A 24,985-nucleotide genomic window follows, 5' to 3' on the forward strand; every position below is an offset into this window, starting at 1 on the left:
AGCGGGTGATATCTGGGGTCTCGCTCTTTGTACACTTATCATGGCTGTGACTCTCGTGTTCGGCCGCTGTCGGCTCCGTCCCTTCTGCAGACTCCGCTCACCTCTCCATACAGTCCGAGAGCCGAGAACACAGGTTTGACGCCGGCGCATCATGGCCCCCGACTGCGTACAGGAATCCGTTGTACGTGGCCACCCCTACGCCTCCCCGTCTTTTCGACATGGGCGCACACATGCTCCACTTGTTCGTATGAGGATCAAAACATTCCATGGATTTAAGGCAGGAGCTTCCGTCTCTGCCCCCGACTGCGAACAACCTGGGAAGGGGGGGACATAAGAGACATCAGAGACCTCAAAGGATTATAGGGCCGGTGTTCAGACCTGTGGAAATAAATCATATTATTCATCCAGTAATCACGGTGCAAACACCTCAACACCAACATCTCTCACTGATCCTGACGCTTGTTACAATGTATCATTCTGAAATCTCAGCTGAATCTGAATATTGTCTGTACTGATACATTGTAACAAACATCCAGTAGTGAACAATAGAAAGAATTGAAAGTATCTCTACTATGTTATGTCTTAGTTTAATTTTTACATATAAAGCCAAAAAACTGTTATCACAATGGAGATTGTCAGCGACGGAACAAAGTGTTTTTTGCACCCATCACCTATTACGCCGGTCGCAGTAGTGACCATAGAAAGGCGCTGAACATAAATATAGGCATACGGTGGCTGTGCGGTCACATTCCTCGCACACAGATTCCGTCAGTGACCGTTTCGTATATTCTGCGATTTCCCGCAGTGATGAATGGTCGTCCCCGGGATGAATGGCGCGTGATTGTCGTATTGTTCTCTACACACTGGAGCAGGAGCGACACGACACAACTGAGCATTAAATCCGCAGCTGCTCACAAAGGGCACATGAAATTGGTGATCTGCAGCTCCAAGAAAAAAAAAATCTGCTGTAATCGCATTTTGGGAAAAGTGCTTAGTGCAGGAAAGTTCAGCGATTATTAAATAACGTGAAATGGTTCCATATATTTATCAGCGCGGCGTCTGCGGAGGGAAGATTCACTAATGTGCAGGAGGCGGATAATGAAAAGTGGAGATCAAAGCGGTCACTTGTAGTAGAAGGGCCGGCGTCCGTTCACCGAATATTAAGGGTCCGCACCTTCTTATACAACGGGGAATTTCCGTGAAACCCGAGCGTTGATTACAAATGTCATTTTTTCATCATTGGCGCATGGCTCCTAATTAGAGATGGGGGAACACACAGATGTTTAGGTTTGGGGGGTCCGGACAGACTTAAAAAAGAGAAGTCCGGTTTGGGACTGGACTTGAACCCGAACACTGAACCCCATATAAGTCTATGGGAACCCAAACATTGTGCTGTAAATTGGTGGTAGAAAGGGTTCAGGGGATTAGAGCAGGAGACTTACCGAGTCTCCCGTGCGGCTGTCACACTACTTTAGCATCCGATCATTTAGCTCTCATACATATTCACTGCTTCCCCCGCCCACCATCAGTCCCGGCGTCTGTAATTGGTTTCAGTTAGACTACCACGCCCCCACCCTGTGTGACAGCATCTGTGATTGGTTGCAGTCAGACCACACCCCAACCTTGACAGTGGCAAGCACACACGCTGTCTGCGTCCCTGTAGTGGTGTAGAAAAAAAATAAAAATGGCATAGGGTCCTCCCATACTGTGATGCCCAGTGCAGGTAAAGCTGATGGCTACAGGCTGCAGCCCTCAGCCGTGCGCTTATCTTGCCTGTGTATCAAAATGAGGGACCCTATATGGCTTTCTTTTTATTTATTATTATTATTTATTTAAAAAAAAACACTGACATGCGGGCCTCCCCAATTTTAAAAGCCAGCTATGATAAAGCAGACAGTTAGGGGCTGGTATTCTCAAGCTGGGGAGGGCCACAGTTATTGGGCCCCTGCAGGCTAAAAATAGCAGCCCACAACCACCCCAAAATTGTCGCATCCATTAAATGCGCCAATTCCAAAGCTTTACCTGGAACATCCCAATTACTGTGGTGTAGTGGCAATTGGGGAAATATAAGGGGTTAATGGCAGCTCAAAGCTGCCACTAAGCCCTAGATTAGTAACGGGTAGGAGTCTAAGTAGCCTTCTGATATCTTCCATTTGTAAAGAATCAATTTTTTGCTTGCAGGATTCGTTTCAAATGAAAGGTTAATAGCAATCAGTTAGTGAATCAGTTTTCCATAGAATTTCATGTTAAAAAAATGGATCCAGCTGAAATCAGTTATTTAAAAATGTACAAGAAAGTTGTATCTGCAGAACAGATTACTGCAGGATCAGTTCTTACGGATGATCACTGGATCCATGTGACCTCAGCCTTAAAATTTAAACCAATATTTTCCCATTCATTGACCACGATGAGGCATTAAAAACAATTACAAGTAAAATACTTTCATTAATTTCGTTAAGTCATTGTATATATTTTTTTTCTCCATTAAACTATCAAATGTCTTCCAATATTAGCTGCACTGTTCTCCCTTTTCATCACTAGGGGTCAGTATTGTCCATAAGATTTCTCATTTTTTCCAGGTGCGGCATTACTAGCCCAGAGAGCTGCTTTACTAGTCACTATCTGGTGCACATTATTGACCGGGACTGATTGTGACTTATTATTCTGCATTGTCCTGGTATAGCCCGTATATTCCTTATTTCCTGTAAATATAATTACTAAGATCATAGCTTGTACCTCACTCTGTACCTAAATGATTCCACTGTTTTCCCTGCTCTATGACTGCACGAAATGTCAGCACCGGCCAGAGCAAAAGAGAAAAACAGTCCACACCTCCCACGGTGCAGAGGGGACGCTGAGCCTGACGCACGTTTCACTCATCCAGGGCAGTTGGTGTCTGTTTCTCCCCAAATGAAAACAACTTGTTTATCCAAAAAGATTAACAAAATGTTTTTCATAAAAAGAAAAAAAAAATCATGCAAAGCACAATTTTTCCCACTTGCCACTAGATGGCGCCAGAAGAAATGTTATTGAGTGAAGACTCTGTGTGTGGAGTGGGACTTTTTACGGCTTCTTTTCTTATGTTAGGTCATTGGTTATGGGACCTGTTATACTAAACGGCTAAAATGAATGGTTATAAGTGTCGCCCCCAAATCTCCAACCTGACACCTCGTTTTACTGTCATAGAAAGACATCCATAGAGACGAGTTTGTGTTATAAAAACCAGATCCTCCAGGAAACCGCTACAATGATTTACAATAAACCCAAGAAGCAAATACAAAGTAACCACCGAGTAACTGGAATAGATTTCCCAGTGAGACTGCACACAGTGACTGCACAGGAGGAGACTGCACACAGTGACTGCACAGGAGGAGACTGCACACAGTGACTGCACAGGAGGAGGAGACTGCACACAGTGACTGCACAGGAGGAGGTGACTGCACACAGTGACTGCACAGGAGGAGGAGACTGCGCACAGTGACTGCACAGGAGGAGGAGACTGCACACAGTGACTGCACAGGAGGAGGAGACTGCACACAGTGACTGCACAGGAGGAGGAGACTGCACACAGTGACTGCACAGGAGGAGGAGACTGCACACAGTGACTGCACAGGAGGAGGAGACTGCACACAGTGACTGCACAGGAGGAGGAGACTGCACACAATGACTGCACAGGAGGAGGAGACTGCACACAATGACTGCACAGGAGGAGGAGACTGCACACAATGACTGCACAGGAGGAGGAGACAGCACACAGTGACTGCACAGGAGGAGGAGACTGCACACAGTGACTGCACAGGAGGAGGAGACTGCACACAGTGACTGCACAGGAGGAGGAGACTGCACACAGTGACTGCACAGGAGGAGGAGACTGCACACAGTGACTGCACAGGAGGAGGAGACTGCACACAGTGACTGCACAGGAGGAGGAGACTGCACACAGTGACTGCACAGGAGGAGGAGACTGCACACAGTGACTGCACAGGAGGAGGTGACTGCACACAGTGACTGCACAGGAGGAGGAGAGTGCGCACAGTGACTGCACAGGAGGAGGAGACTGCGCACAGTGACTGCACAGAAGGAGGAGACTGCGCACACTGACTGCACAGGAGCAGGAGACTACACACAGTGACTGCACAGAAGGAGGAGACTGCGCACACTGACTGCACAGGAGCAGGAGACTACACACAGTGACTGCACAGGAGGAGGAGACTGCACACACTGACTGCACAGGAGGAGGAGACTGCACACAGTGACTGCACAGGAGGAGGAGACTGCACACCGTGACTGCTCAGGAGGAGGAGACTGCACACCGTGACTGCACAGGAGGAGGAGACTGCACACAGTGACTGCACAGGAGGAGGAGACTGTACACAGTGACTGCACAGGAGGAGGAGACTGCACACAGTGACTGCACAGGAGGAGGAGACTGCACACAGTGACTGCACAGGAGGAGGTGACTGCGCACACTGACTGCACAGGAGCAGGAGACTACACACAGTGACTGCACAGGAGGAGGAGACTGCACACACTGACTGCACAGGAGGAGGAGACTGCACACCGTGACTGCACAGGAGGAGGAGACTGCACACCGTGACTGCTCAGGAGGAAGAGACTGCACACAGTGACTGCACAGGAGGTGGTGACTGCACACAGTGACTGCACAGGAGGAGGAGACTGCACACAGTGACTGCTCAGGAGGAGGAGACTGCACACACTGACTGCACAGGAGGAGGAGACTGCACACACTGACTGCACAGGAGGAGGAGACTGCACACACTGACTGCACAGGAGGAGGGGACTGCGCACAGTGACTGCACAGGAGGAGGAGACTGCGCACAGTGACTGCACAGGAAGAGGAGACTGCACACAGTGACTGCACAGGAGGAGGAGACTGCACACCGTGACTGCACAGGAGGAGGAGACTGCACACCGTGACTGCACACAGTGACTGCACAGGAGGAGGAGACTGCACACAGTGACTGCACAGGAGGAAGAGACTGCACATAGTGACTGCACAGGAGGAGGAGACTGCACACATTGACTGCTCAGGAGGAGGAGACTGCACACACTGACTGCTCAGGAGGAGGAGACTGCACACACTGACTGCACAGGAGGAGGAGACTGCGCACAGTGACTGCACAGGAGGAGGAGACTGCGCACAGTGACTGCACAGGAGGAGGAGACTGCACACACTGACTGCACAGGAGGAGGAGACTGCACACACTGACTGCACACAGTGACTGCACAGGAGGAGGAGACTGCACACAGTGACTGCACAGGAGGAGGAGACTGCACACAGTGACTGCACAGAAGGAGGAGACTGCACACAGTGACTGCACAGGAGGTGGTGACTGCACACAGTGACTGCACAGGAGGAGGAGACTGCACACAGTGACTGCTCAGGAGGAGGAGACTGCACACACTGACTGCTCAGGAGGAGGAGACTGCACACACTGACTGCACAGGAGGAGGAGACTGCGCACAGTGACTGCACAGGAGGAGGAGACTGCACACACTGACTGCACACAGTGACTGCACAGGAGGAGGAGACTGCACACAGTGACTGCACAGGAGGAGGAGACTGCACACACTGACTGCTCAGGAGGAGGAGACTGCACACACTGACTGCACAGGAGGAGGAGACTGCGCACAGTGACTGCACAGGAGGAGCAGACTGCACACACTGACTGCACACAGTGACTGCACAGGAGGAGGAGACTGCACACAGTGACTGCACAGGAGGAGGAGACTGCACACAGTGACTGCACAGGAGGAGGAGACTGCACACCGTGACTGCACAGGAGGAGGAGACTGCACACCGTGACTGCACAGGAGGAGGAGACTGCACACAGTGACTGCACAGGAGGAGGAGACTGCACACAGTGACTGCACAGGAGGAGGAGACTGCACACAGTGACTGCACAGAAGGAGGAGACTGCACACAGTGACTGCACAGGAGGAGGAGACTGCACACAGTGACTGCACAGGAGGAGGAGACTGCACACAGTGACTGCACAGGAGGAGACTGCACACAGTGACTGCACAGGAGGAGGAGACTGCACACAGTGACTGCACAGGAGGAGGAGACTGCACACAGTGACTGCACAGAAGGAGGAGACTGCACACCGTGACTGCACAGAAGGAGGAGACTGCACACAGTGACTGCACAGGAGGAGGAGACTGCACACCGTGACTGCACAGGAGGAAGAGACTGCACACAGTGACTGCACAGGAGGAGGAGACTGCACACACTGACTGCACAGGAGGAGGAGACTGCACACAGTGACTGCACAGGAGGAGGAGACTGCACACAGTGACTGCACAGGAGGAGGAGACTTTACACAGTGACTGCACAGGAGGAGGAGACTGCACACAGTGACTGCACAGAGTGACTGCACAGGAGGAGGAGACTGCACACAGTGACTGCACAGGAGGAGGAGACTGCACACAGTGACTGCACAGGAGGAGGAGACTGCACACACTGACTGCACAGGAGGAGGAGACTGCACACACTGACTGCACAGGAGGAGGAGACTGCACAGGAGGAGGAGACTGCACAGGAGGAGGAGACTGCACACAGTGACTGCACAATGAATGCATTTATTATAGGCCAACACTCACTTGTTATTCAAAGCTGCGACACCGACCGTGCTCCTGGGCGTAGACATACTGGCCACGTAATTCCACTGTCGCGCCTGCGGGTCCCAGCGCTCCACTGTGTTCAGATAGCTCCATCCATCATGGCCGCCTACAGCGTACATGGGACCTTCCAGCACCGCCACCCCTAAAAAAGACAAGCGTTACCTGTGTGAAAAGTGCCAGCGGTGCTGCGTACAGTATACGGCTAATCACCGCTAATTACAGCTCCTCGCTCTCGCGGTGATCACGGTCTACAGCATTAATCATTTATGGATTTTGTTTATTATTTGGAGACCGCTGATTATACGTCCTAAGAAACTATTTACATATTTCCCGAAATAGTGGAATTGAGAAAACGTGCTGCGCACTGACAGCGCCGCGTGGGGAGGTGCAGGGGCTTCATGACCCGCACATAGGACCCCGATAAACCGGCAGAAATCTGCTGACGGCTTATACTTATATCCACAGAGACGATGGATACAAAGTAACAGGGAAAGAGCAACAATGTAACAAGTGCAAAGCAGTCAGGAGGCAGCGCTGGTGAGGTATCTCAGGATTAGATACAGAAGGAAGACCAACAGTATCACACAGGAGAGGATTAGATACACAGCTCAGCAGACAGTATCACACAGGAGAGGATTAGATACACCGCTCAGCAGACAGTATCACACAGGAGAGGATTAGATACACAGCTCAGCAGACAGTATCACACAGGAGAGGATTAGATACACAGCTCAGCAGACAGTATCACACAGGAGAGGATTAGATACACAGCTCAGCAGACAGTATCACACAGGAGAGGATTAGATACACAGCTCAGCAGACAGTATCACACAGGATAGGATTAGATACACAGCTCAGCAGACAGTATCACACAGGAGAGGATTAGATACACAGCTCAGCAGACAGTATCACACAGGAGAGGATTAGATACACAGCTCAGCAGACAGTATCACACAGGAGAGGATTAGATACACAGCTCAGCAGACAGTATCACGCAGCTCAGCAGACAGTATCACACAGGATAGGATTAGATACACAGCTCAGCAGACAGTATCACACAGGATAGGATTAGATACACAGCTCAGCAGAGTATCACACAAGAGAGGATTAGATACACCGCTCAGCAGAGTGTATCACACAGGAGAGAATTAGATACACAGCTCAGCAGACAGTATCACACAGGATAGGATTAGATACACAGCTCAGCAGAGTGTATCACACAGGAGAGGATTAGATACACAGCTCAGCAGACAGTATCACGCAGCTCAGCAGACAGTATCACGCAGGAGAGGATTAGATACACAGCTGAGCAGGCAGTATCATGGCTCAGCAGACAGTATCACACAGGATAGGATTAGATACAGCAGCTCAGCAGGAGTTTTTTGGGCTGAACAAAAAAAGTCAGCAATCCATGCATGTGACTCTAGACTGCTGAATAATCACAATGTGCAACACTCTCACTGTCACGATCCCCCTGTATTTGCAATGAGTGAGCAGTCACATGACACATTGGCTAGATTCTCATCCGCTTTTCTCAATAGAACATTAATAGGAATGTATTACAATCTGAGGCAGGTGACGGCCACTTGTGCTGTAAATACAGTAGACTCCTAACAGTGTGCACATTGCATGACTCGGCAGACACAGATTGCCTGCAGACTTTTTCTTTAATTCTTTTGCATGTACAGGTGACGGGGTCTTACCCAGTCCGTGCCGGTGGGTGGACATTGGGGGCATTATTGTCCACACTTTGTTGATGGGGTTGAAGCACTCCACAGTATTTGATGTCTTCAGTCCGTCTCGTCCTCCAACCACATAGAGCTTGTTATCGATCACAGCCACCCCGAACTGCAGGCGCCGACCGTTCATGGTGCTGACCTGTATCCAGCTATCGGTCCTCAGGTCGTACTTCTCGATTGTTGTGGCCCCTACAATACACAAAGAGCTGCAATAATCGTGTGAATGAGCAAAGCTGAGAGCGCGCAGCAACCCGCACCTGATCTGCAGCAACCCCCACCTGATCTGCAGCAACCCGCACCTGATCTGCAGCAACCCCCACCTGATCTGCAGCAACCCCCACCCGATCTGCAGCAACCCGCACCTGATCTGCAGCAACCCGCACCTGATCTGCAGCAACCCGCACCTGATCTGCAGCAACCCGCACCTGATCTGCAGCAACCCCCACCTGATCTGCAGCAACCCCCACCTGATCTGCAGCAACCCGCACCTGATCTGCAGCAACCCGCACCTGATCTGCAGCAACCCCCACCCGATCTGCAGCAACCCCCACCCGATCTGCAGCAACCCGCACCTGATCTGCAGCAACCCCCACCCGATCTGCAGCAACCCGCACCTCATCTGCAGCAACCCCCACCTGATCTGCAGCAACCCGCACCTGATCTGCAGCAACCCCCACCTGATCTGCAGCAACCCGCACCTGATCTGCAGCAACCCCCACCTGATCTGCAGCAACCCGCACCTGATCTGCAGCAACCCCCACCTGATCTGCAGCAACCCCCACCTGATCTGCAGCAACCCGCACCTGATCTGCAGCAACCCCCACCCGATCTGCAGCAACCCCCACCTGATCTGCAGCAACCCCCACCTGATCTGCAGCAACCCGCACCTGATCTGCAGCAACCCGCACCTGATCTGCAGCAACCCGCACCTGATCTGCAGCAACCCGCACCTGATCTGCAGCAACCCGCACCTGATCTGCAGCAACACGCACCTGATCTGCAGCAACCCCCACCCGATCTGCAGCAACACGCACCTGATCTGCAGCAAGGCCCCACCCGATCTGCAGCAACCCGCACCTGATCTGCAGCAACCCGCACCTGATCTGCAGCAACCCGCACCTGATCTGCAGCAACCCGCACCTGATCTGCAGCAACCCGCACCTGATCTGCAGCAACACGCACCTGATCTGCAGCAACCCCCACCCGATCTGCAGCAACACGCACCTGATCTGCAGCAAGGCCCCACCCGATCTGCAGCAACCCCCACCTGATCTGCAGCAACCCCCACCTGATCTGCAGCAACCCCCACCCGATCTGCAGCAACCCCCACCTGATCTGCAGCAACCCCCACCCGATCTGCAGCAACCCGCACCTGATCTGCAGCAACCCCCACCCGATCTGCAGCAACACGCACCTGATCTGCAGCAACCCCCACCCGATCTGCAGCAACACGCACCTGATCTGCAGCAAGGCCCCACCCGATCTGCAGCAACCCCCACCTGATCTGCAGCAACCCCCACCTGATCTGCAGCAACCCCCACCCGATCTGCAGCAACCCCCACCCGATCTGCAGCAACCCCCACCCGATCTGCAGCAACCCCCACCCGATCTGCAGCAACCCGCACCTGATCTGCAGCAACCCCCACCCGATCTGCAGCAACCCGCACCTCATCTGCAGCAACCCCCACCTGATCTGCAGCAACCCGCACCTGATCTGCAGCAACCCCCACCTGATCTGCAGCAACCCGCACCTGATCTGCAGCAACCCGCACCTGATCTGCAGCAACCCCCACCTGATCTGCAGCAACCCGCACCTGATCTGCAGCAACCCGCACCTGATCTGCAGCAACCCGCACCTGATCTGCAGCAACCCGCACCTGATCTGCAGCAACCCGCATCTGATCTGCAGCAACCCGCACCTGATCTGCAGCAACCCCCACCTGATCTGCAGCAACCCCCACCTGATCTGCAGCAACCCGCACCTGATCTGCAGCAACCCCCACCTGATCTGCAGCAACCCCCACCTGATCTGCTGCAACCCCCACCTGATCTGCAGCAACCCGCACCTGATCTGCAGCAACCCGCACCTGATCTGCAGCAACCCGCACCTGATCTGCAGCAACCCGCACCTGATCTGCAGCAACCCGCACCTGATCTGCAGCAACCCGCACCTGATCTGCAGCAACCCGCACCTGATCTGCAGCAACCCCTACCTGATCTGCAGCAACCCGCACCTGATCTGCAGCAACCCGCACCTGATCTGCAGCAAGGTCCATGTGATATCAAAGAGGCATTTATAATCCTATTATTACATCAGTGATTAGAAACTTGTAATGCCCTCATGTGTCTGCATTTACTGCTACAGCTGCTCATCCACAAAAGATAATGGCACCCCCTCCCAGGCTCCAATGTATGTACACAGTGACTGCACCAGCAGAATAGTGAGTGCAGCTCTGGAGTATAATACAGGAGGTAACTCAGGATCAGTAATGTAATGTATGTACACAGTGACTGCACCAGCAGAATAGTGAGTGCAGCTCTGGAGGATAATACAGGATGTAGCTCCGGATCAGTAATGTAATGTATGTACACAGTGACTGCACCAGCAGAATAGTGAGTGCAGCTCTGGAATATAATACAGGATGTAACTCAGGATCAGTAATGTAATGTATGTACACAGTGACTGCACCAGCAGAATAGTGAGTGCAACTCTGGAGGATAATACAGGATGTAGCTCCGGATCAGTAATGTAATGTATGTACACAGTGACTGCACCAGCAGAATAGTGAGTGCAGCTCTGGAGTATAATACAGGAGGTAACTCAGGATCAGTAATGTAATGTATGTACACAGTGACTGCACCAGCAGAATAGTGAGTGCAGCTCTGGAGTATAATACAGGAGGTAACTCAGGATCAGTAATGTATGTACACAGTGACTGCACCAGCAGAATAGTGAGTGCAGCTCTGGAGTATAATACAGGAGGTAACTCAGGATCAGTAATGTATGTACACAGTGACTGCACCAGCAGAATAGTGAGTGCAGCTCTGGAGTATAATACAGGATATAGCTCAGGATCAGTAATGTATGTACACAGTGACTGCACCAGCAGAATAGTGAGTGCAGCTCTGGAGGATAATACAGGATGTAGCTCCGGATCAGTAATGTAATGTATGTACACGGTGACTGCACCAGCAGAATAGTGAGTGCAGCTCTGGAGTATAATACAGGAGGTAACTCAGGATCAGTAATATATGTGCTGAGTGACTGTACCAGCAGAATAGTGAGTGCAGCTCTGGAGTATAATACAGGATATAGCTCAGGATCAGTAATGTATGTACACAGTGACTGCACCAGCAGAATAGGGAGTGCAGCTCTGGAGTATAATATATGATGTAGCTCCGGATCAGTAATGTAATGTATATACACAGTGACTGCACCAGCAGAATAGTGAGTGCAGCTCTGGAGTATAATACAGGAGGTAACTCAGGATCAGTAATGTAATGTATATACACAGTGACTGCACCAGCAGAATAGTGAGTGCAGCTCTGGAGTATAATACAGGAGGTGACTCAGGATCAGTAATGTAATGTATGTACACAGTGACTGCACCAGCAGAATAGTGAGTGCAGCTCTGGCATATAATACAGGAGGTAACTCAGGATCAGTAATGTAATGTATATACACAGTGACTGCACCAGCAGAATAGTGAGTGCAGCTCTGGAGTATAATACAGGAGGTAACTCAGGGTCAGTAATGTAATGTATGTACACAGTGACTGCACCAGCAGAATAGTGAGTGCAGCTCTGGAGTATAATACAGGAGGTAACTCAGGATCAGTAATGTAATGTATGTACACAGTGACTGCACCAGCAGAATAGTGAGTGCAGCTCTGGAGTATAATACAGGAGGTAACTCAGGATCAGTAATGTAATGTATGTACACAGTGACTGCACCAGCAGAATAGTGAGTGCAGCTCTGGAGTATAATACAGGAGGTAACTCAGGATCAGTAATGTAATGTATGTACACAGTGACTGCACCAGCAGAATAGTGAGTGCAGATCTGGAGTATAATACAGGAGGTAACTCAGGATCAGTAATGTAATGTATGTACACAGTGACTGCACCAGCAGAATAGTGAGTGCAGCTCTGGAGTATAATACAGGAGGTAACTCAGGATCAGTAATGTAATGTATGTACACAGTGACTGCACCAGCAGAATAGTGAGTGCAGCTCTGGAGTATAATACAGGATGTAGCTCCGGATTAGTAGTGTATGTGCTGAGTGACTGTGTGCTGCTCTGATCAGCGGTCACTTCTGCCTCCTCGCTGACATACTGTATAATCCTTTTCCACGTTACGTGTTTTATTAGCTTCATTTGTTGGTGAATAAAGGCTCCTCGGCCTCTTTACAAGTAAAGTACAAGAGCAGAAGAGCAGAGGTTCAGAGGCTTCTCTGCATCGGGATTATCTGGAGATCAAGCTGCTGCTCCATGGAAGGTGCATTATTAATATTCCTCCGCTCGTTTGCTGGAGCGTGCGCCTTCGCCTGAAGATCTGGAATTAATTATCGGCGCCCTCTTGTTGTTATTCTTTGCAAGAACAAGAGATCTGAAAGTTTAACCTAAAAGGGTCATTACCATTTCTGCTTTCTGGATCCTGCCTCCTCCGGTGCCGGGATTACGGACGCTCCTGCGGTGCTGCAGACTTGACGCCGTCACTTCTCCTGACATTTAAGAAGCTCTTAAATTGGTTTTTGACATCAAAGCGTTTGTTTTGCGCCGGGGACGGGCGTGCGGACGGATCTGCTCTGGACTGGGCTGAGGCGGCATTTATAAATGTAATTCATTGTAACCCGCGAGAGCGGCGGCGACTCCTCAGTGACATCTCATTGATTGTTTTCGTCTGTCTGTCACTTTGGATGAAGGTGATACCACTGGGGAAAACGCGTCCAGCCAGGAATCGATGAGGGCCGACATTGCCGGAGAGCGCTTGATTGGATGATTTATTCTCTTGACTTTTATGGACTATTCTAGACACAAGGAAGATCATCCCCCCCCACCCTCCCAGATCTCCAGGATCACCCCACCTGCCCTTACCTGCCCCAAGAAGAGCAGATCATAGAGAGAAAGAATAACACCAAAGAACTGGAAGCGATCACCAGCAAGAGACTAATGTTAATTCAGGGTTTTTGTGTTTAACTGTATTTTATTTTTTAAACTTCCTGATTTTTCAGAAATGATCATGTAAATTATCCACAATGAACAGACTCCGATCCTATATTTTCTTTTTAAGCATCTAATGATCGTGTGCAAAGATCATTGTATAGGAGGAGGGGAGCTGTGATATCACCTATTGTGAATGGTGGATCCTGTATTATCTACTGTATGTAAAGGTGTTATCAGTCACTGTACAGGATGGGGAGGAGGTGAGCTGTGACATAACACATGATCTACTATTCACAATAGGTTATGTCACAGCTCACCTCCCCCCATCCTGTACAGTGACCGATAACACCTCTATATACAGTAGATAACACATGATCCACTATTCACAAGAGGTTATCTACTGTATATAGAGGTGTTATCAGTCACTGTACAGGATGGGGGGGAGGTGAGCTGTGACATCACATTATGAATGGTGAATCCTGTGTTATCTACTAACTATGTATATAGAGGTGTTATTAGTCACTGTATGGGAGGAGGAAAAAGTGAGCTGTGACATCACCTATTGTGAATGGTGGATCCTGTGTTATCCACTGTATATGGAGTTATAAGCCATTGTACAGGAGGAGGAGGAAGTGAGCTGTGACATCACCTATTGTGAATGGATGAAAACATCCTGATCTGCTTCATAGTTGATTGTTCTGGATGAGAAGATCACTTTATCTTTAATACATTCTTTATTATTATTCTAGCAACACATATAGATAAAGCGCCATCTTCCTTGTCTTCTTGGAGCTCAAGCTCCCATTCTCTGCTTGCAATATCTTTGTAAAAGTTCAGAAACTTCCTCAGTGCCCCAAAAACTAGTGTAAAACTGTGAAATGAAGAGCGGAGGGGTGCAGCTGCTGTATCTCTGTGAGTATGAGTCTGCATGCTGCGAGAGGGGAGGAAGAGCTGCACAGAGATTGGATCACATCATAAAGACAGGAGATACCGGTAGAGGGGAGGAACATGCACAAAATCTGCTCCATATCTGCTGCATATAAACCTGCCGGCTAGACTGAGGGCTTTGTGTATTCTGTGCATCATCCGGATCCTCAGAGTTTCTGGATGTTATCTTCATTGTTGTATCCCTATTTACTTTGTATCAGTTACCAGAATCACAGACTGTATTATATATAACATATCATTTATGAATTTAGTCTAGTACCTTTGGTCGCATCCATTCCACCCACTGCGTAGAGAGCCCCCACTGTGGACTTCCGGGGTTTTGTCCGGGGACTCTGCATCATCGATCGTCTTTCTGGTAAGAGATGGTATTTCATGGCTTCCATCAGGAACTTCTGACAGTCCAGATCATTGGCGAACATCGGGCTGTTTTCTAGATCTGCGAGTAACTGAAGGCCAAGAATTAATAAGAATCAAGAACTGGACTCGTCTCGGTCAGATCAGTGGTGGATGAAGGGTGGTCTACCCCAACCTCTCGTCTCCTGCACACCCACCCCCGAGGACTGTAACAAGCCCGACACTGAATGGAAAGGGGAACGAGTCTGCTGAAAGCAAGCAGAGATCCTGAAAATGTGGGGAAGAAAATGTGCGAAAGTGAAACAGTCTATAAAAGAGGAGATGCTGGACGGAGAATAGAGCTGGAGTGACGGAGGCTTCACATTGACCAGAGCTCTGCAGCCTCGTGTATATAAATTCACACCCTGATGTCTCAGTAACGGAGGAGCAGAGCGGCGATGTGCAGGATTGCTGGACTTGTCCTTAAAACCGCTACATGCTCATGTGAATAGTTTGGGGGTGACATCCTGCCGGCAGATTCCCTGTAAAATCAGATTCTGCTCAAAAATCCACATCAAAAACTGCTTAAAAAACTCTTGCAATAAGTATTTTCTTTGTGTGACGACTTTTCTGTCCAAGTTGTCACATATAAATCTACTGCATTGTATATGGAATGTTTGCATTAAAATAGCACAATAGAAAACTGCTGATTGTTGAATTTTGCTGCGTTTTTGCTGCTTTTTTCCCCTTTTTTCCCCCTCTTTTCTTCTGATTTGAAGCAGCATGTTTAATATGTAATTTAGTACATAAACACTGGGCTTCCGCACATCATACATGACTTTGTCAGACTCCGGGAGAAGAATGGCTCAAACAATGCAGAGTCATTAAGCGCTCGGTCAGGAGTTTTCATGAAATCGCCTCCACTTTACTTGAACTGTCAAATGCAGCAATTTTTTTGCAGAAAAAAAACACAAAAAATGCAATATTTACAGAACATGGAATCGTGTCCTCTATGGTCACATCAGAATTCATACCATTTGACTTTCTGATGATTCATATAAGAGCCCCTGCAATACTCCGTCCCACATCATACGTTTCCCCTTTGGTCGCAGTCTAGTAGATTTAATTAGACGGGAGACCTGGAGGTCCTGGTTTACGCCCCTTATGCAATCTGTGTTTAACTCTTGAGGGAGGGGGAGTGAACACCTTGGATGTCGGGGGCCTTCCTTGGGACAGATTTTGAGGGGTTACATTTCTCGGCTCAGAATTGGCTTTAATCCTGGAGGAGCAGGAGTATATAAAACAGCCCAGGTGCGGGATCACCATGATGAGGATTTATGCTGCAGTTAATTTTCTGATTACCATTGATTAAGTTTTACTTATCAGCTACGTAGTGAATTTTTACTCTTGAAATCAACCTTCTTTGTCTCACAGAATTTGGAATTTGTTTTCCTGATCTAGCGCTCCAAATCCAATGGTCTTGAGTAAAACATCAAAATTCTAGTAACCTGCAGCCATCACTAGGGGGAGCTCAGGAGCTTGCTGCAAATAATATTTAATTTAATGTACAATATAAGTAGTAGTGATGAGCAAACCCGAACTGTAAAGTTCAGGGTCCGTATCGGACCCCTAGTGTCCATGCATGGACACTAAACATGGACTTCTCAGTAAAGTCCTCGTTACTGTTCAGGTTAAGCCACCAGGATGAAAAGACAAAAGATGTAAAATTGGGGATTAAAGCAGGATAATTATACTTATTTAGTTTCCCCACGGCTGTCTCACTGCTTCCAGGTCTGCTCATTAAATATCATGAATATTCACTGCTTCCAGGTCTGCTCATTAAATCTCATGAATATTCACTGCATCCTCCGCCCACCCTCTGTGAGAGAGTCTGTGATTGGTTGCAGTCAGATTGCACCCCCACCCTCTATGCCGGCATCTGTGATTGGTTGCCCTCACACCAGCTGTCTGGGTCCCCAAAAGGAATTGGAAAAATAAAAAATAATTGAAAAAATGGCTAGCGTCCCCCATATTTAGACACTCAGCACAGATAAAGCAGACAGTTGGAGGCTGCAGCCCTCAGCTTTGTGCGCTTTCTTGGCTGTGTATCAAAATACAAGGGACTGCACACAGGTTCTTTAAATTATTTAAATAATTTTAAAAAACTGCTTGTGGTCCCTCCCAATTTTGATACCCAATGAATATTCATAAGTTTTAATGAGCGGACCCAGAAGCAGTTTAACAGCCACATGGAAACTCTAAGCATAATTGTCTTCTTTGATTCACAATATTGCTACTTTTTGCAGCGCCCTAGCAATTACTCTATTTTATAACTTTTAGGTTTGAGCCCCTTAGACTTATGTGGGGTTCTGTCTCAAAGGTTAAGTTCGGGCCTGAACCTGACTTTTTTTTTTTTAGGTCTGGCCGGACCCAAACATCTGCAGGTTTGCCCATCTCTAATAAGTAGTTGACTGTAATCTCCTGAGCTCCCCCTAGTGGTGTCTGCAGAGGACTAGAAATGTATCATTTGCTGTTATGACTGTTCTCTCGATTTGTACAGTGTATATCATTAACAAAAACACCATAAAACTATTGTTTCATTTATGGGCACTGACTGTAGTATTACATGGTCTTAAAGGTAAAACCTTTTGACTATTCATTGCCCCCACCCCCCCGCACCCCAAAAGAATAAACAAAAAGAAAAGCTCATGTAACAAGAAAAGTGAAATGTCAGCGGTGCGCTCTGTGAGCACTGTGCACCAGCGATGATACCTGCAGCAGCAAATCCTATAGACAAACGCCGCCTCTGATACTGATCAATGCAGAGTGCAGCGGAGCAATTACGAGTCTGACAATCCCAGATGCAGCCGGGACCTCGGAGGTGTCACTTCTATATCTACCAGTCCCCACACACTGGAGCTAATGACTGGTGACAGTGGATGGCGCTGGTATAATACTGGAGCATTGGCCGCGGTCACAGGGTGGGTAAAAGGATGTAATATTTACTATATCAGTTATTTATGGAATTCACATCCTGAGAAGATCCGGAAGGAAGACGCCTCCTGGAGTCCCAAGGAAACACAGTATTTCATGTAGTAATGAGTGTCCTGTGCTATATATAGAGAAGAACATCGTACACTGTCATACGCAGGTCACTGACCACTGCCCGAAATATCATCAAAGTGACCGACAGTAACCTGCCCCACATCAACCCCACTCACAGCATAAGGGTCACATCAAATATGCTGCTTCACAGAAGCGCAGCATTATATGGGTTACATTTGTTCTATCTAAGAGGCAGTATTATAGTAGTTATATTCTTGTACATAGGGAGCAGTATTATAGTAGTTATATTCTTGTACATAGGGGTCAGTATTATAGTAGATATATTCTTATACATAGGGGCAGTATTATAGTAGTTATATTCTTGTACATAGGGGTCACTATTATAGTAGTTATATTCTTGTACATAGGGGCAGTATTATAGTAGTTATATTCCTGTACATAGGGGTCACTATTATAGTAGTTATATTCTTGTACATAGGGGCAGTATTATAGTAGTTATATTCTTGTACATAGGGGCAGTATTATAGTAGTTATATTCTTGTACATAGGGGTCACTATTATAGTAGTTATATTCTTGTACATAGGGGCAGTATTATAGTAGTTATATTCTTATACATAGGGGCAGTATTATAGTAGTTATATTCTTGTACATAGGGGTCACTATTATAGTAGTTATATTCTTGTACATAGGGGCAGTATTATAGTAGTTATATTCTTGTACATAGGGGTCAGTATTATAGTAGTTATATTCTTGTACATAGGAGTCAGTATTATAGTAGTTATATTCTTGTATATAGGGGCAGTATTATAGTAGTTATATTCTGATACATAGGGGTCAGTATTATAGTAGTTATATTCTTGTACATAGGGGCAGTATTATAGTAGTTATATTCTTGTACATACGGGTCAGTATTATAGTAGTTATATTCTTGTACATAGGGGTCAGTATTATAGTAGTTATATTCTTGTACATAGGAGCAGTATTATAGTAGTTATATTCTTGTACATAGGGGCAGTATTATAGTAGTTATATTCTGATACATAGGGGCAGTATTATAGTAGTTATATTCTTGTACATAGGAGGCAGTATTATAGTATTTATATCCTTGTACATAGGGGCAATATTATAGCAGTTATATTCTGATACATAGGGACAGTATTATAGTAGCTATATTCTTGTACATAGGGGCAGTATTATAGTTGTTGTATTCTTGTACATAGGGGCAGTATTATAATAGTTATATTCTTGTATATAGGAGCAGTATTATAGTAGTTATATTCTTGTACATAGGAGCGGTATTATAGTAGTTGTATTCTTGTACATAGGAGCAGTATTATAGTAGTTGTATTCTTGTACATAGGGGCAGTATTATAGTAGTTATATTCTTGTACATAGGGGCAGTATTATAGTAGTTGTATTCTTGTACATAGGGGCAGTATTATAGTAGTTGTATTCTTGTACATAGGAGCAGTATTATAGTAGTTGTATTCTTGTACATAGGAGTAGTATTATAGTAGTTATATTCTTGTACATAGGGGCAGTATTATAGTAGTTATATTCTTGTACATAGGGGCAGTATTATAGTAGTTGTATTCTTGTACATAGGAGCAGTATTATAGTAGTTATATTCTTGTACATAGGGGCAGTATTATATCAGTTATATTTTTGTTATATTGTATATTTTACTAAATAAGCAAATGTTTATTTTAGCAAAAAAAAGATAGTTTTACCACCCACCTGGGGAGGGAGCAGTGGTAATCTGATATAGGAGAGGAGCATGCCGAGGTCCCTCTGCCGCATCTGTACATCGTGTTTCACCCACTGCATTAATGCCTGGAAAATGGTTTCCTCGTCTGGGACATTGATATCGTCACTTGACAGCAGTTTGGCAATTTCATTCGCCGGCAGGAGCAGAAATTCCTGATTACGAATGACTTCAATAAAATGTTCCTGGAAATGAAATAAATATGATGTGGCATAAAATAAGAATGAGAATTTACCAATTCCACATCTGAATAACGAGATTTTTCACAAGTCCAATAATGACAAGTAACAGTTCTGCTTTACTAGAAACAAAAATAAGGACATAAAGTAAAATGAATTTAAACTAAAATGTAAAATTGAACAATTAGTAGAAATGTTTTCATAAAAACAAACTTCATATAAAGAGCAGACGACAAACAGGAAACTTACTAACAAAGAGAAGCTAAACATTTCAATTTCCATCTAGATGTTGAACATAAATAATATTTTTTTAAATGGATCCAAATTTTTCTAAAAACGTAAGTAAAATTATAGTAGTTATATTCTTGTACATAGGGGGCAGTATTATAGTAGTTATATTCTTGTACATAGGGAGCAGTATTATAGGAGATATATTCCTGTACATAGGGGTAGTATTATAGTAGTTATATTCTTGTACATAGGAGCAGTATTATAGTAGTTATATTCTTGTACATAGGGAGCAGTATTATAGTAGCTCTTTTTAGCCTACAGTGAAGAGCTGTTTTAACAATTTATTGCTGTAACAATAACACTCTGACTTATATCATTCACTACCTAATTATAGAGTGATCATTTCTGGTATAGTTGGTGCGGTACATTACCATGGTGAAAAAGAACTATAAAACAAGTGAATTACAGTAAGTCCGTGACTCAGTGAAGCTTTTTGCGTCATATGGTCTAATACTCTCCACTTTCACCGCCATCAGCTGCACTTGGCCCATGTCCTTTTTTAAGTCCATATTCTCAGCTCAGTCTCCATTTAGTCCAGTGCTGAATTCCGGAGATGACCAGGCTCTTGTTATTTTATCGGCATGTGCAGGGCTGAGGTGGTCCTAATATTTGTATTTATGTTGTAAATCCCCGTGTGCGGCTCCTCTACACCGCAGCGATGAATTATCCCATTGTCACATTGTCAGCTCCTGCGCTCGAGTCTCTGTACAGGGATGATGCTGCACATGTCACACGTTACATTACAGATGAAATGTATCTAAATATTATCATTGTCTGCTGCCGGGAGTTTCTGCACAACGGCGGAAACGTGAACTGTCTGTCCGGTCAAATTCACATGTTTATAATACATGGGGGGATTGTTTACTATAACTGTATCATCATAGCTTATGTTTACATACAGTACATAAATGAGCTTATATAATTACATAGGACTGCAGGTGGCATTTACTATATTATGCGTGCTCAGATATCACTGTGTTATCTATGGTGTTACATAGGACTGCAGGAGACATCTACTACATTATCTGTACTCAGAGATATCACTGTGTTATCTGTGGTGTTACATAGGACTGCAGGTGACATCTACTACATTATCTGTACTCAGAGATATCACTGTGTTATCTGTGGTGTTACATAGGACTGCAGGTTACAGCTACTACATTATCTGTACTCAGAGATATCACTGTGTTATCTGTGGTGTTACATAGGACTGCAGGGGACATCTACTACATTATCTGTACTCAGAGATATCACTGAGTTATCTGTGGTGTTACATAGGACTGCAGGTGACATCTACTACATTATCTGTACTCAGAGATATCACTGAGTTATCTGTGGTGTTACATAGGACTGCAGGTGACATCTACTACATTATCTGTACTCAGAGATATCACTGTGTTATCTGTGGTGTTACATAGGACTGCAGGTGACATCTACTACATTATCTGTACTCAGAGAGATATCACTGTGTTATCTGTGGTGTTACATAGGACTGCAGGTGACATCTACTACATTATCTGTACTCAGAGATATCACTGTGTTATCTGTGGTGTTACATAGGACTGCAGGGGACATCTACTACATTATCTGTACTCAGAGATATCACTGTGTTATCTGTGGTGTTACATAGGACTGCAGGTGACATCTACTACATTATCTGTACTCAGAGATATCTCTGTTATTTTTGATGTTACATAGGACTGCAGGGGACATCTACTACATTATCTGTACTCAGAGATATCTGTTATTTTTTATGTTACATAGGACTGCAGGCTCTATTTCTGTATGAATCATACAGTGGCATATAAAATTTTCCACACCCCTGGTCAAAATGACTTATTATGACCCGTTAAGTAAGTTGAAGATGAAATGATCTGTAAAAGGCATAAAGTTAAAGATAACACATTTCCTTTGTATTTTTGGCAAGAAAGGAATCTTTTACATGTTAAAATTAACAAAAAAGTAAAATGGGCCGATGCAAAAGTTTGGGCACCCTGCATAGTTAGTACCCTCTTTGGCAAGTATCACACCTTCTAAACACTTTCTGTAGTTTGAGGATTGTCATCCATTCTTCCTTGGAGACGTCTTTCAGTTCTGTGAGATTCCTGGCTTGTCTTGCATGCACTTTTCTTTTGAGGTCTAGCCGCAGATTTTCAATGAAGTGCAGATCAGGAGACTGTGAAGCCATTGTAAAACCTTCAGCTTTTGCCTTTTGTGGTAGTCTCTTGTGGATTATTTATGACTTGTATTTAGGATCATTATACATTTGTTGAAGCCAGCCTCTTTTCTCCCCTCTTTTCTCCCCTCTTTTCTCCTTCAGCTTTTTTACAGATAGTGTTATGTTTGCATCAATAAATTGTTAACATTTCATTGAATCCATTCTTCCCTCTACCCATGAAATGTTCCCCTTGCCAGTGGCTGCAACAAAACTCCAAAGCATGATTGAGCCACCCCCATGCTTAATGGTTGTTGAGATATCCCTTTCCTGAAATTCTGTGCCCTTTTTTCCTTTTCACATACTTTTCATTATTGTGGCCAGAGTTCTATTTTAACCTCATCTGTCCACAAGACTTGTTTCCAGAATACATCAGTCTTGTTTAGATGTTATTTTGCAGACTTCTGAAGCTGAATTTTCTGGTGAAGACACAGGAGAGGTTTTTTGCTGATGACTCCTCCATGAAGGCCACATTTGTGCAGGTGTCTCTGAACAGTAGAACAATGTAACACAACTCCAGAGTCTGTTAAATCTTCCAGAAGGTCTTTTGCAGTCAGGCAGGGGATCTGATTTGCTGCTTAGAAGAACTCATGGCTGCTGTTTTTTGGCACAAGCTTTGAGGAGGCTGGGTTTTATAAAGCTGTAAAATTTGTATCACCGGCCTTTCCCAACGATGACTGTGAACAAGACATAACCATAACCTGATAATTAAGGTCTGAAACCTTGATCAAACTTCTCTGAGCACACAAATCTACAAGGGTGCCCAAACAGCCCATTTCCCTTTTATGTAATTTTTTAAAATGTAAAAGATGAAAATATTTTTTGGGGTTGTGTAAAATATAAATGAAATGTGTCATCTGTAACTTTCTGCCTTTTACAGATAATTTCATCTTCAGCTTGCTTAAAAGTAATGTCAGCAGGTTTTTGCTATGTAAACGGAGGACAGCATGCTGTATGGTTTAAAAACAAAGACCAGTTATGCCTCTCCTATCAGGCTGTGTGCTATTCTTTACTTTACTCTAAAGGCTTTATCACCTGGTGATTATCATTACTGGACTACAATGTCATGTGGAGGGCAGTCCAGCACACCCCCTCCTGTGATTGACACCTCACTGTCCATGTACAATCTCTATAGAGAGCCTGGTGTGGGTATGGACAGCTCTCTGGGCTCTGCTACATGGTTAAAACTAAGACCTTTGATTGTGTCAGAATGGCAGCAGCCAGTAATTTAAGTTAAACATAGTTGGATTCAGAGTCTCTTTGCCTACATCATGCTGCTCTCAGACGAGGTAGCAAAAACCTGCTGACAGATTCTCTTAAACTATTCACAATAACAGTAATTGTGACCACGGGTGCCCATATTTTTACATGCCGCTGTATATCACTGTTTTTTCTTAGGTATCCTTACAACGCCTATTCACAGACCTGTTGTGACAATCTTTTCTGTGTGTTTTTGACAAGTTGCTAATTTTAACGATCCAGGATAAACAAGCAGATGTCTGTGAAGTGTCTGGAGATAGGAGGCAGGAAGCGTCATCCGATCTCCCTCCGTCACATGCGTCTCTGTCTGATACAAGGAACTAGGTTTTTCCATTTCAAAAGGATTTCACTTCCTCCTTTTATAATGGATGTTAACAAGGAGGAGGGCATGTGGCGGCCAAGTGTATCTGGCAAACTAGTGTACAGTAATGGCATTTCTTCTAAGGTTCCCCCCCTCCACCCTCCTCCTCTGAAGACGTAGAGAGGAGCCCAGTGTATCACAAGCATCACAGCACAAACATTCACATGTGTGTTTTCAAGCAAAAATGTATTCCCTGTTCACCGTCCAACCTTCTAGATTCCAAATAGCATTTCTCTGCTTTCTGTCGGTAAATGGGAGGCTTCTTATTTGCAGCAATAGGCTGACTATCCTAAACCTGGTCCTGCTCATAAAGCTGAGTTTTTAGATTTGCTCGATGCAGCAGATTATTCTCTTTGCTTGAACTCTGGACTAAAGCATTATATCTGCACTGATACATTGTATCAAGCTCTCAGTAAAAGATAACAATGTATGCTGCCGTTCTGCTTATGTCACAACAGTTGTGTTGTCTTATGTATTATGCCTTCATAATTGAGCGCAGGTAAAATAATAGGCACTTTTTTCTTAATTTTAGCCATAACCTTTATATTCCCAGACAGCTTGTAAAATGATTTAAAAGTATGTTAGTTGCAGAACATGTGTTAGTAGCTGGCACACTGTTTGACACATACTAATTAGTTACAAACCTATTATGTGCACATTATAAAGGCCAAAAATCTTAATGGGGTGACTCATGACCCCATGGCGGTCCCACTCTCTACCAGGAATAGGACATTTCTTAATCCCCATTAAATGCACAATACTGAATTCACACACTCAATGCAAGTTCTACCAGAATATTACCATAGTGTAGCTGTGAGCCACCTTCAAAAGCTCCACACAACCCTGTGCATCGCCAAATGACCGAATCCCCAGGCAGTTAGAGGGATGAAGCTGTTTCATAAGAAAGTTGCAGCAAACTTCTATAACTTGGGAGAGCTGAAGAAGACAAGCAGCAGCCAACAAACTTTCTATGGTGTCTTCCTTAAGTTCTAAAATACCTGAAATGAAAAAAAGAA

General features: G+C 45.6%; 1 protein-coding gene across 1 annotated transcript in view; it reads right to left on the reverse strand.

Annotated features, from left to right (window-relative positions):
• Window positions 1-97: 97 nt before the first annotated feature.
• The window catches only part of KLHL4 (kelch like family member 4), a 140,858-nt gene continuing 115,970 nt past the window's right edge, over window positions 98-24,985 (reverse strand). Inside the window, exons 4-9 of the mRNA XM_075323068.1 lie at window positions 24,771-24,967; window positions 19,636-19,848; window positions 14,758-14,944; window positions 8,349-8,573; window positions 6,625-6,787; window positions 98-314 (exon numbers count right to left, since the gene is read on the reverse strand). Of these exons, the coding sequence (XP_075179183.1) occupies window positions 98-314; window positions 6,625-6,787; window positions 8,349-8,573; window positions 14,758-14,944; window positions 19,636-19,848; window positions 24,771-24,967 (1,202 nt within the window). The remainder of the gene's footprint in view (window positions 315-6,624; window positions 6,788-8,348; window positions 8,574-14,757; window positions 14,945-19,635; window positions 19,849-24,770; window positions 24,968-24,985) is intronic.

The sequence above is a fragment of the Anomaloglossus baeobatrachus genome, chromosome 9 (assembly GCF_048569485.1).
Source record: "Anomaloglossus baeobatrachus isolate aAnoBae1 chromosome 9, aAnoBae1.hap1, whole genome shotgun sequence".
NCBI classification, from domain to species: Eukaryota; Metazoa; Chordata; class Amphibia; order Anura; family Aromobatidae; genus Anomaloglossus; species Anomaloglossus baeobatrachus.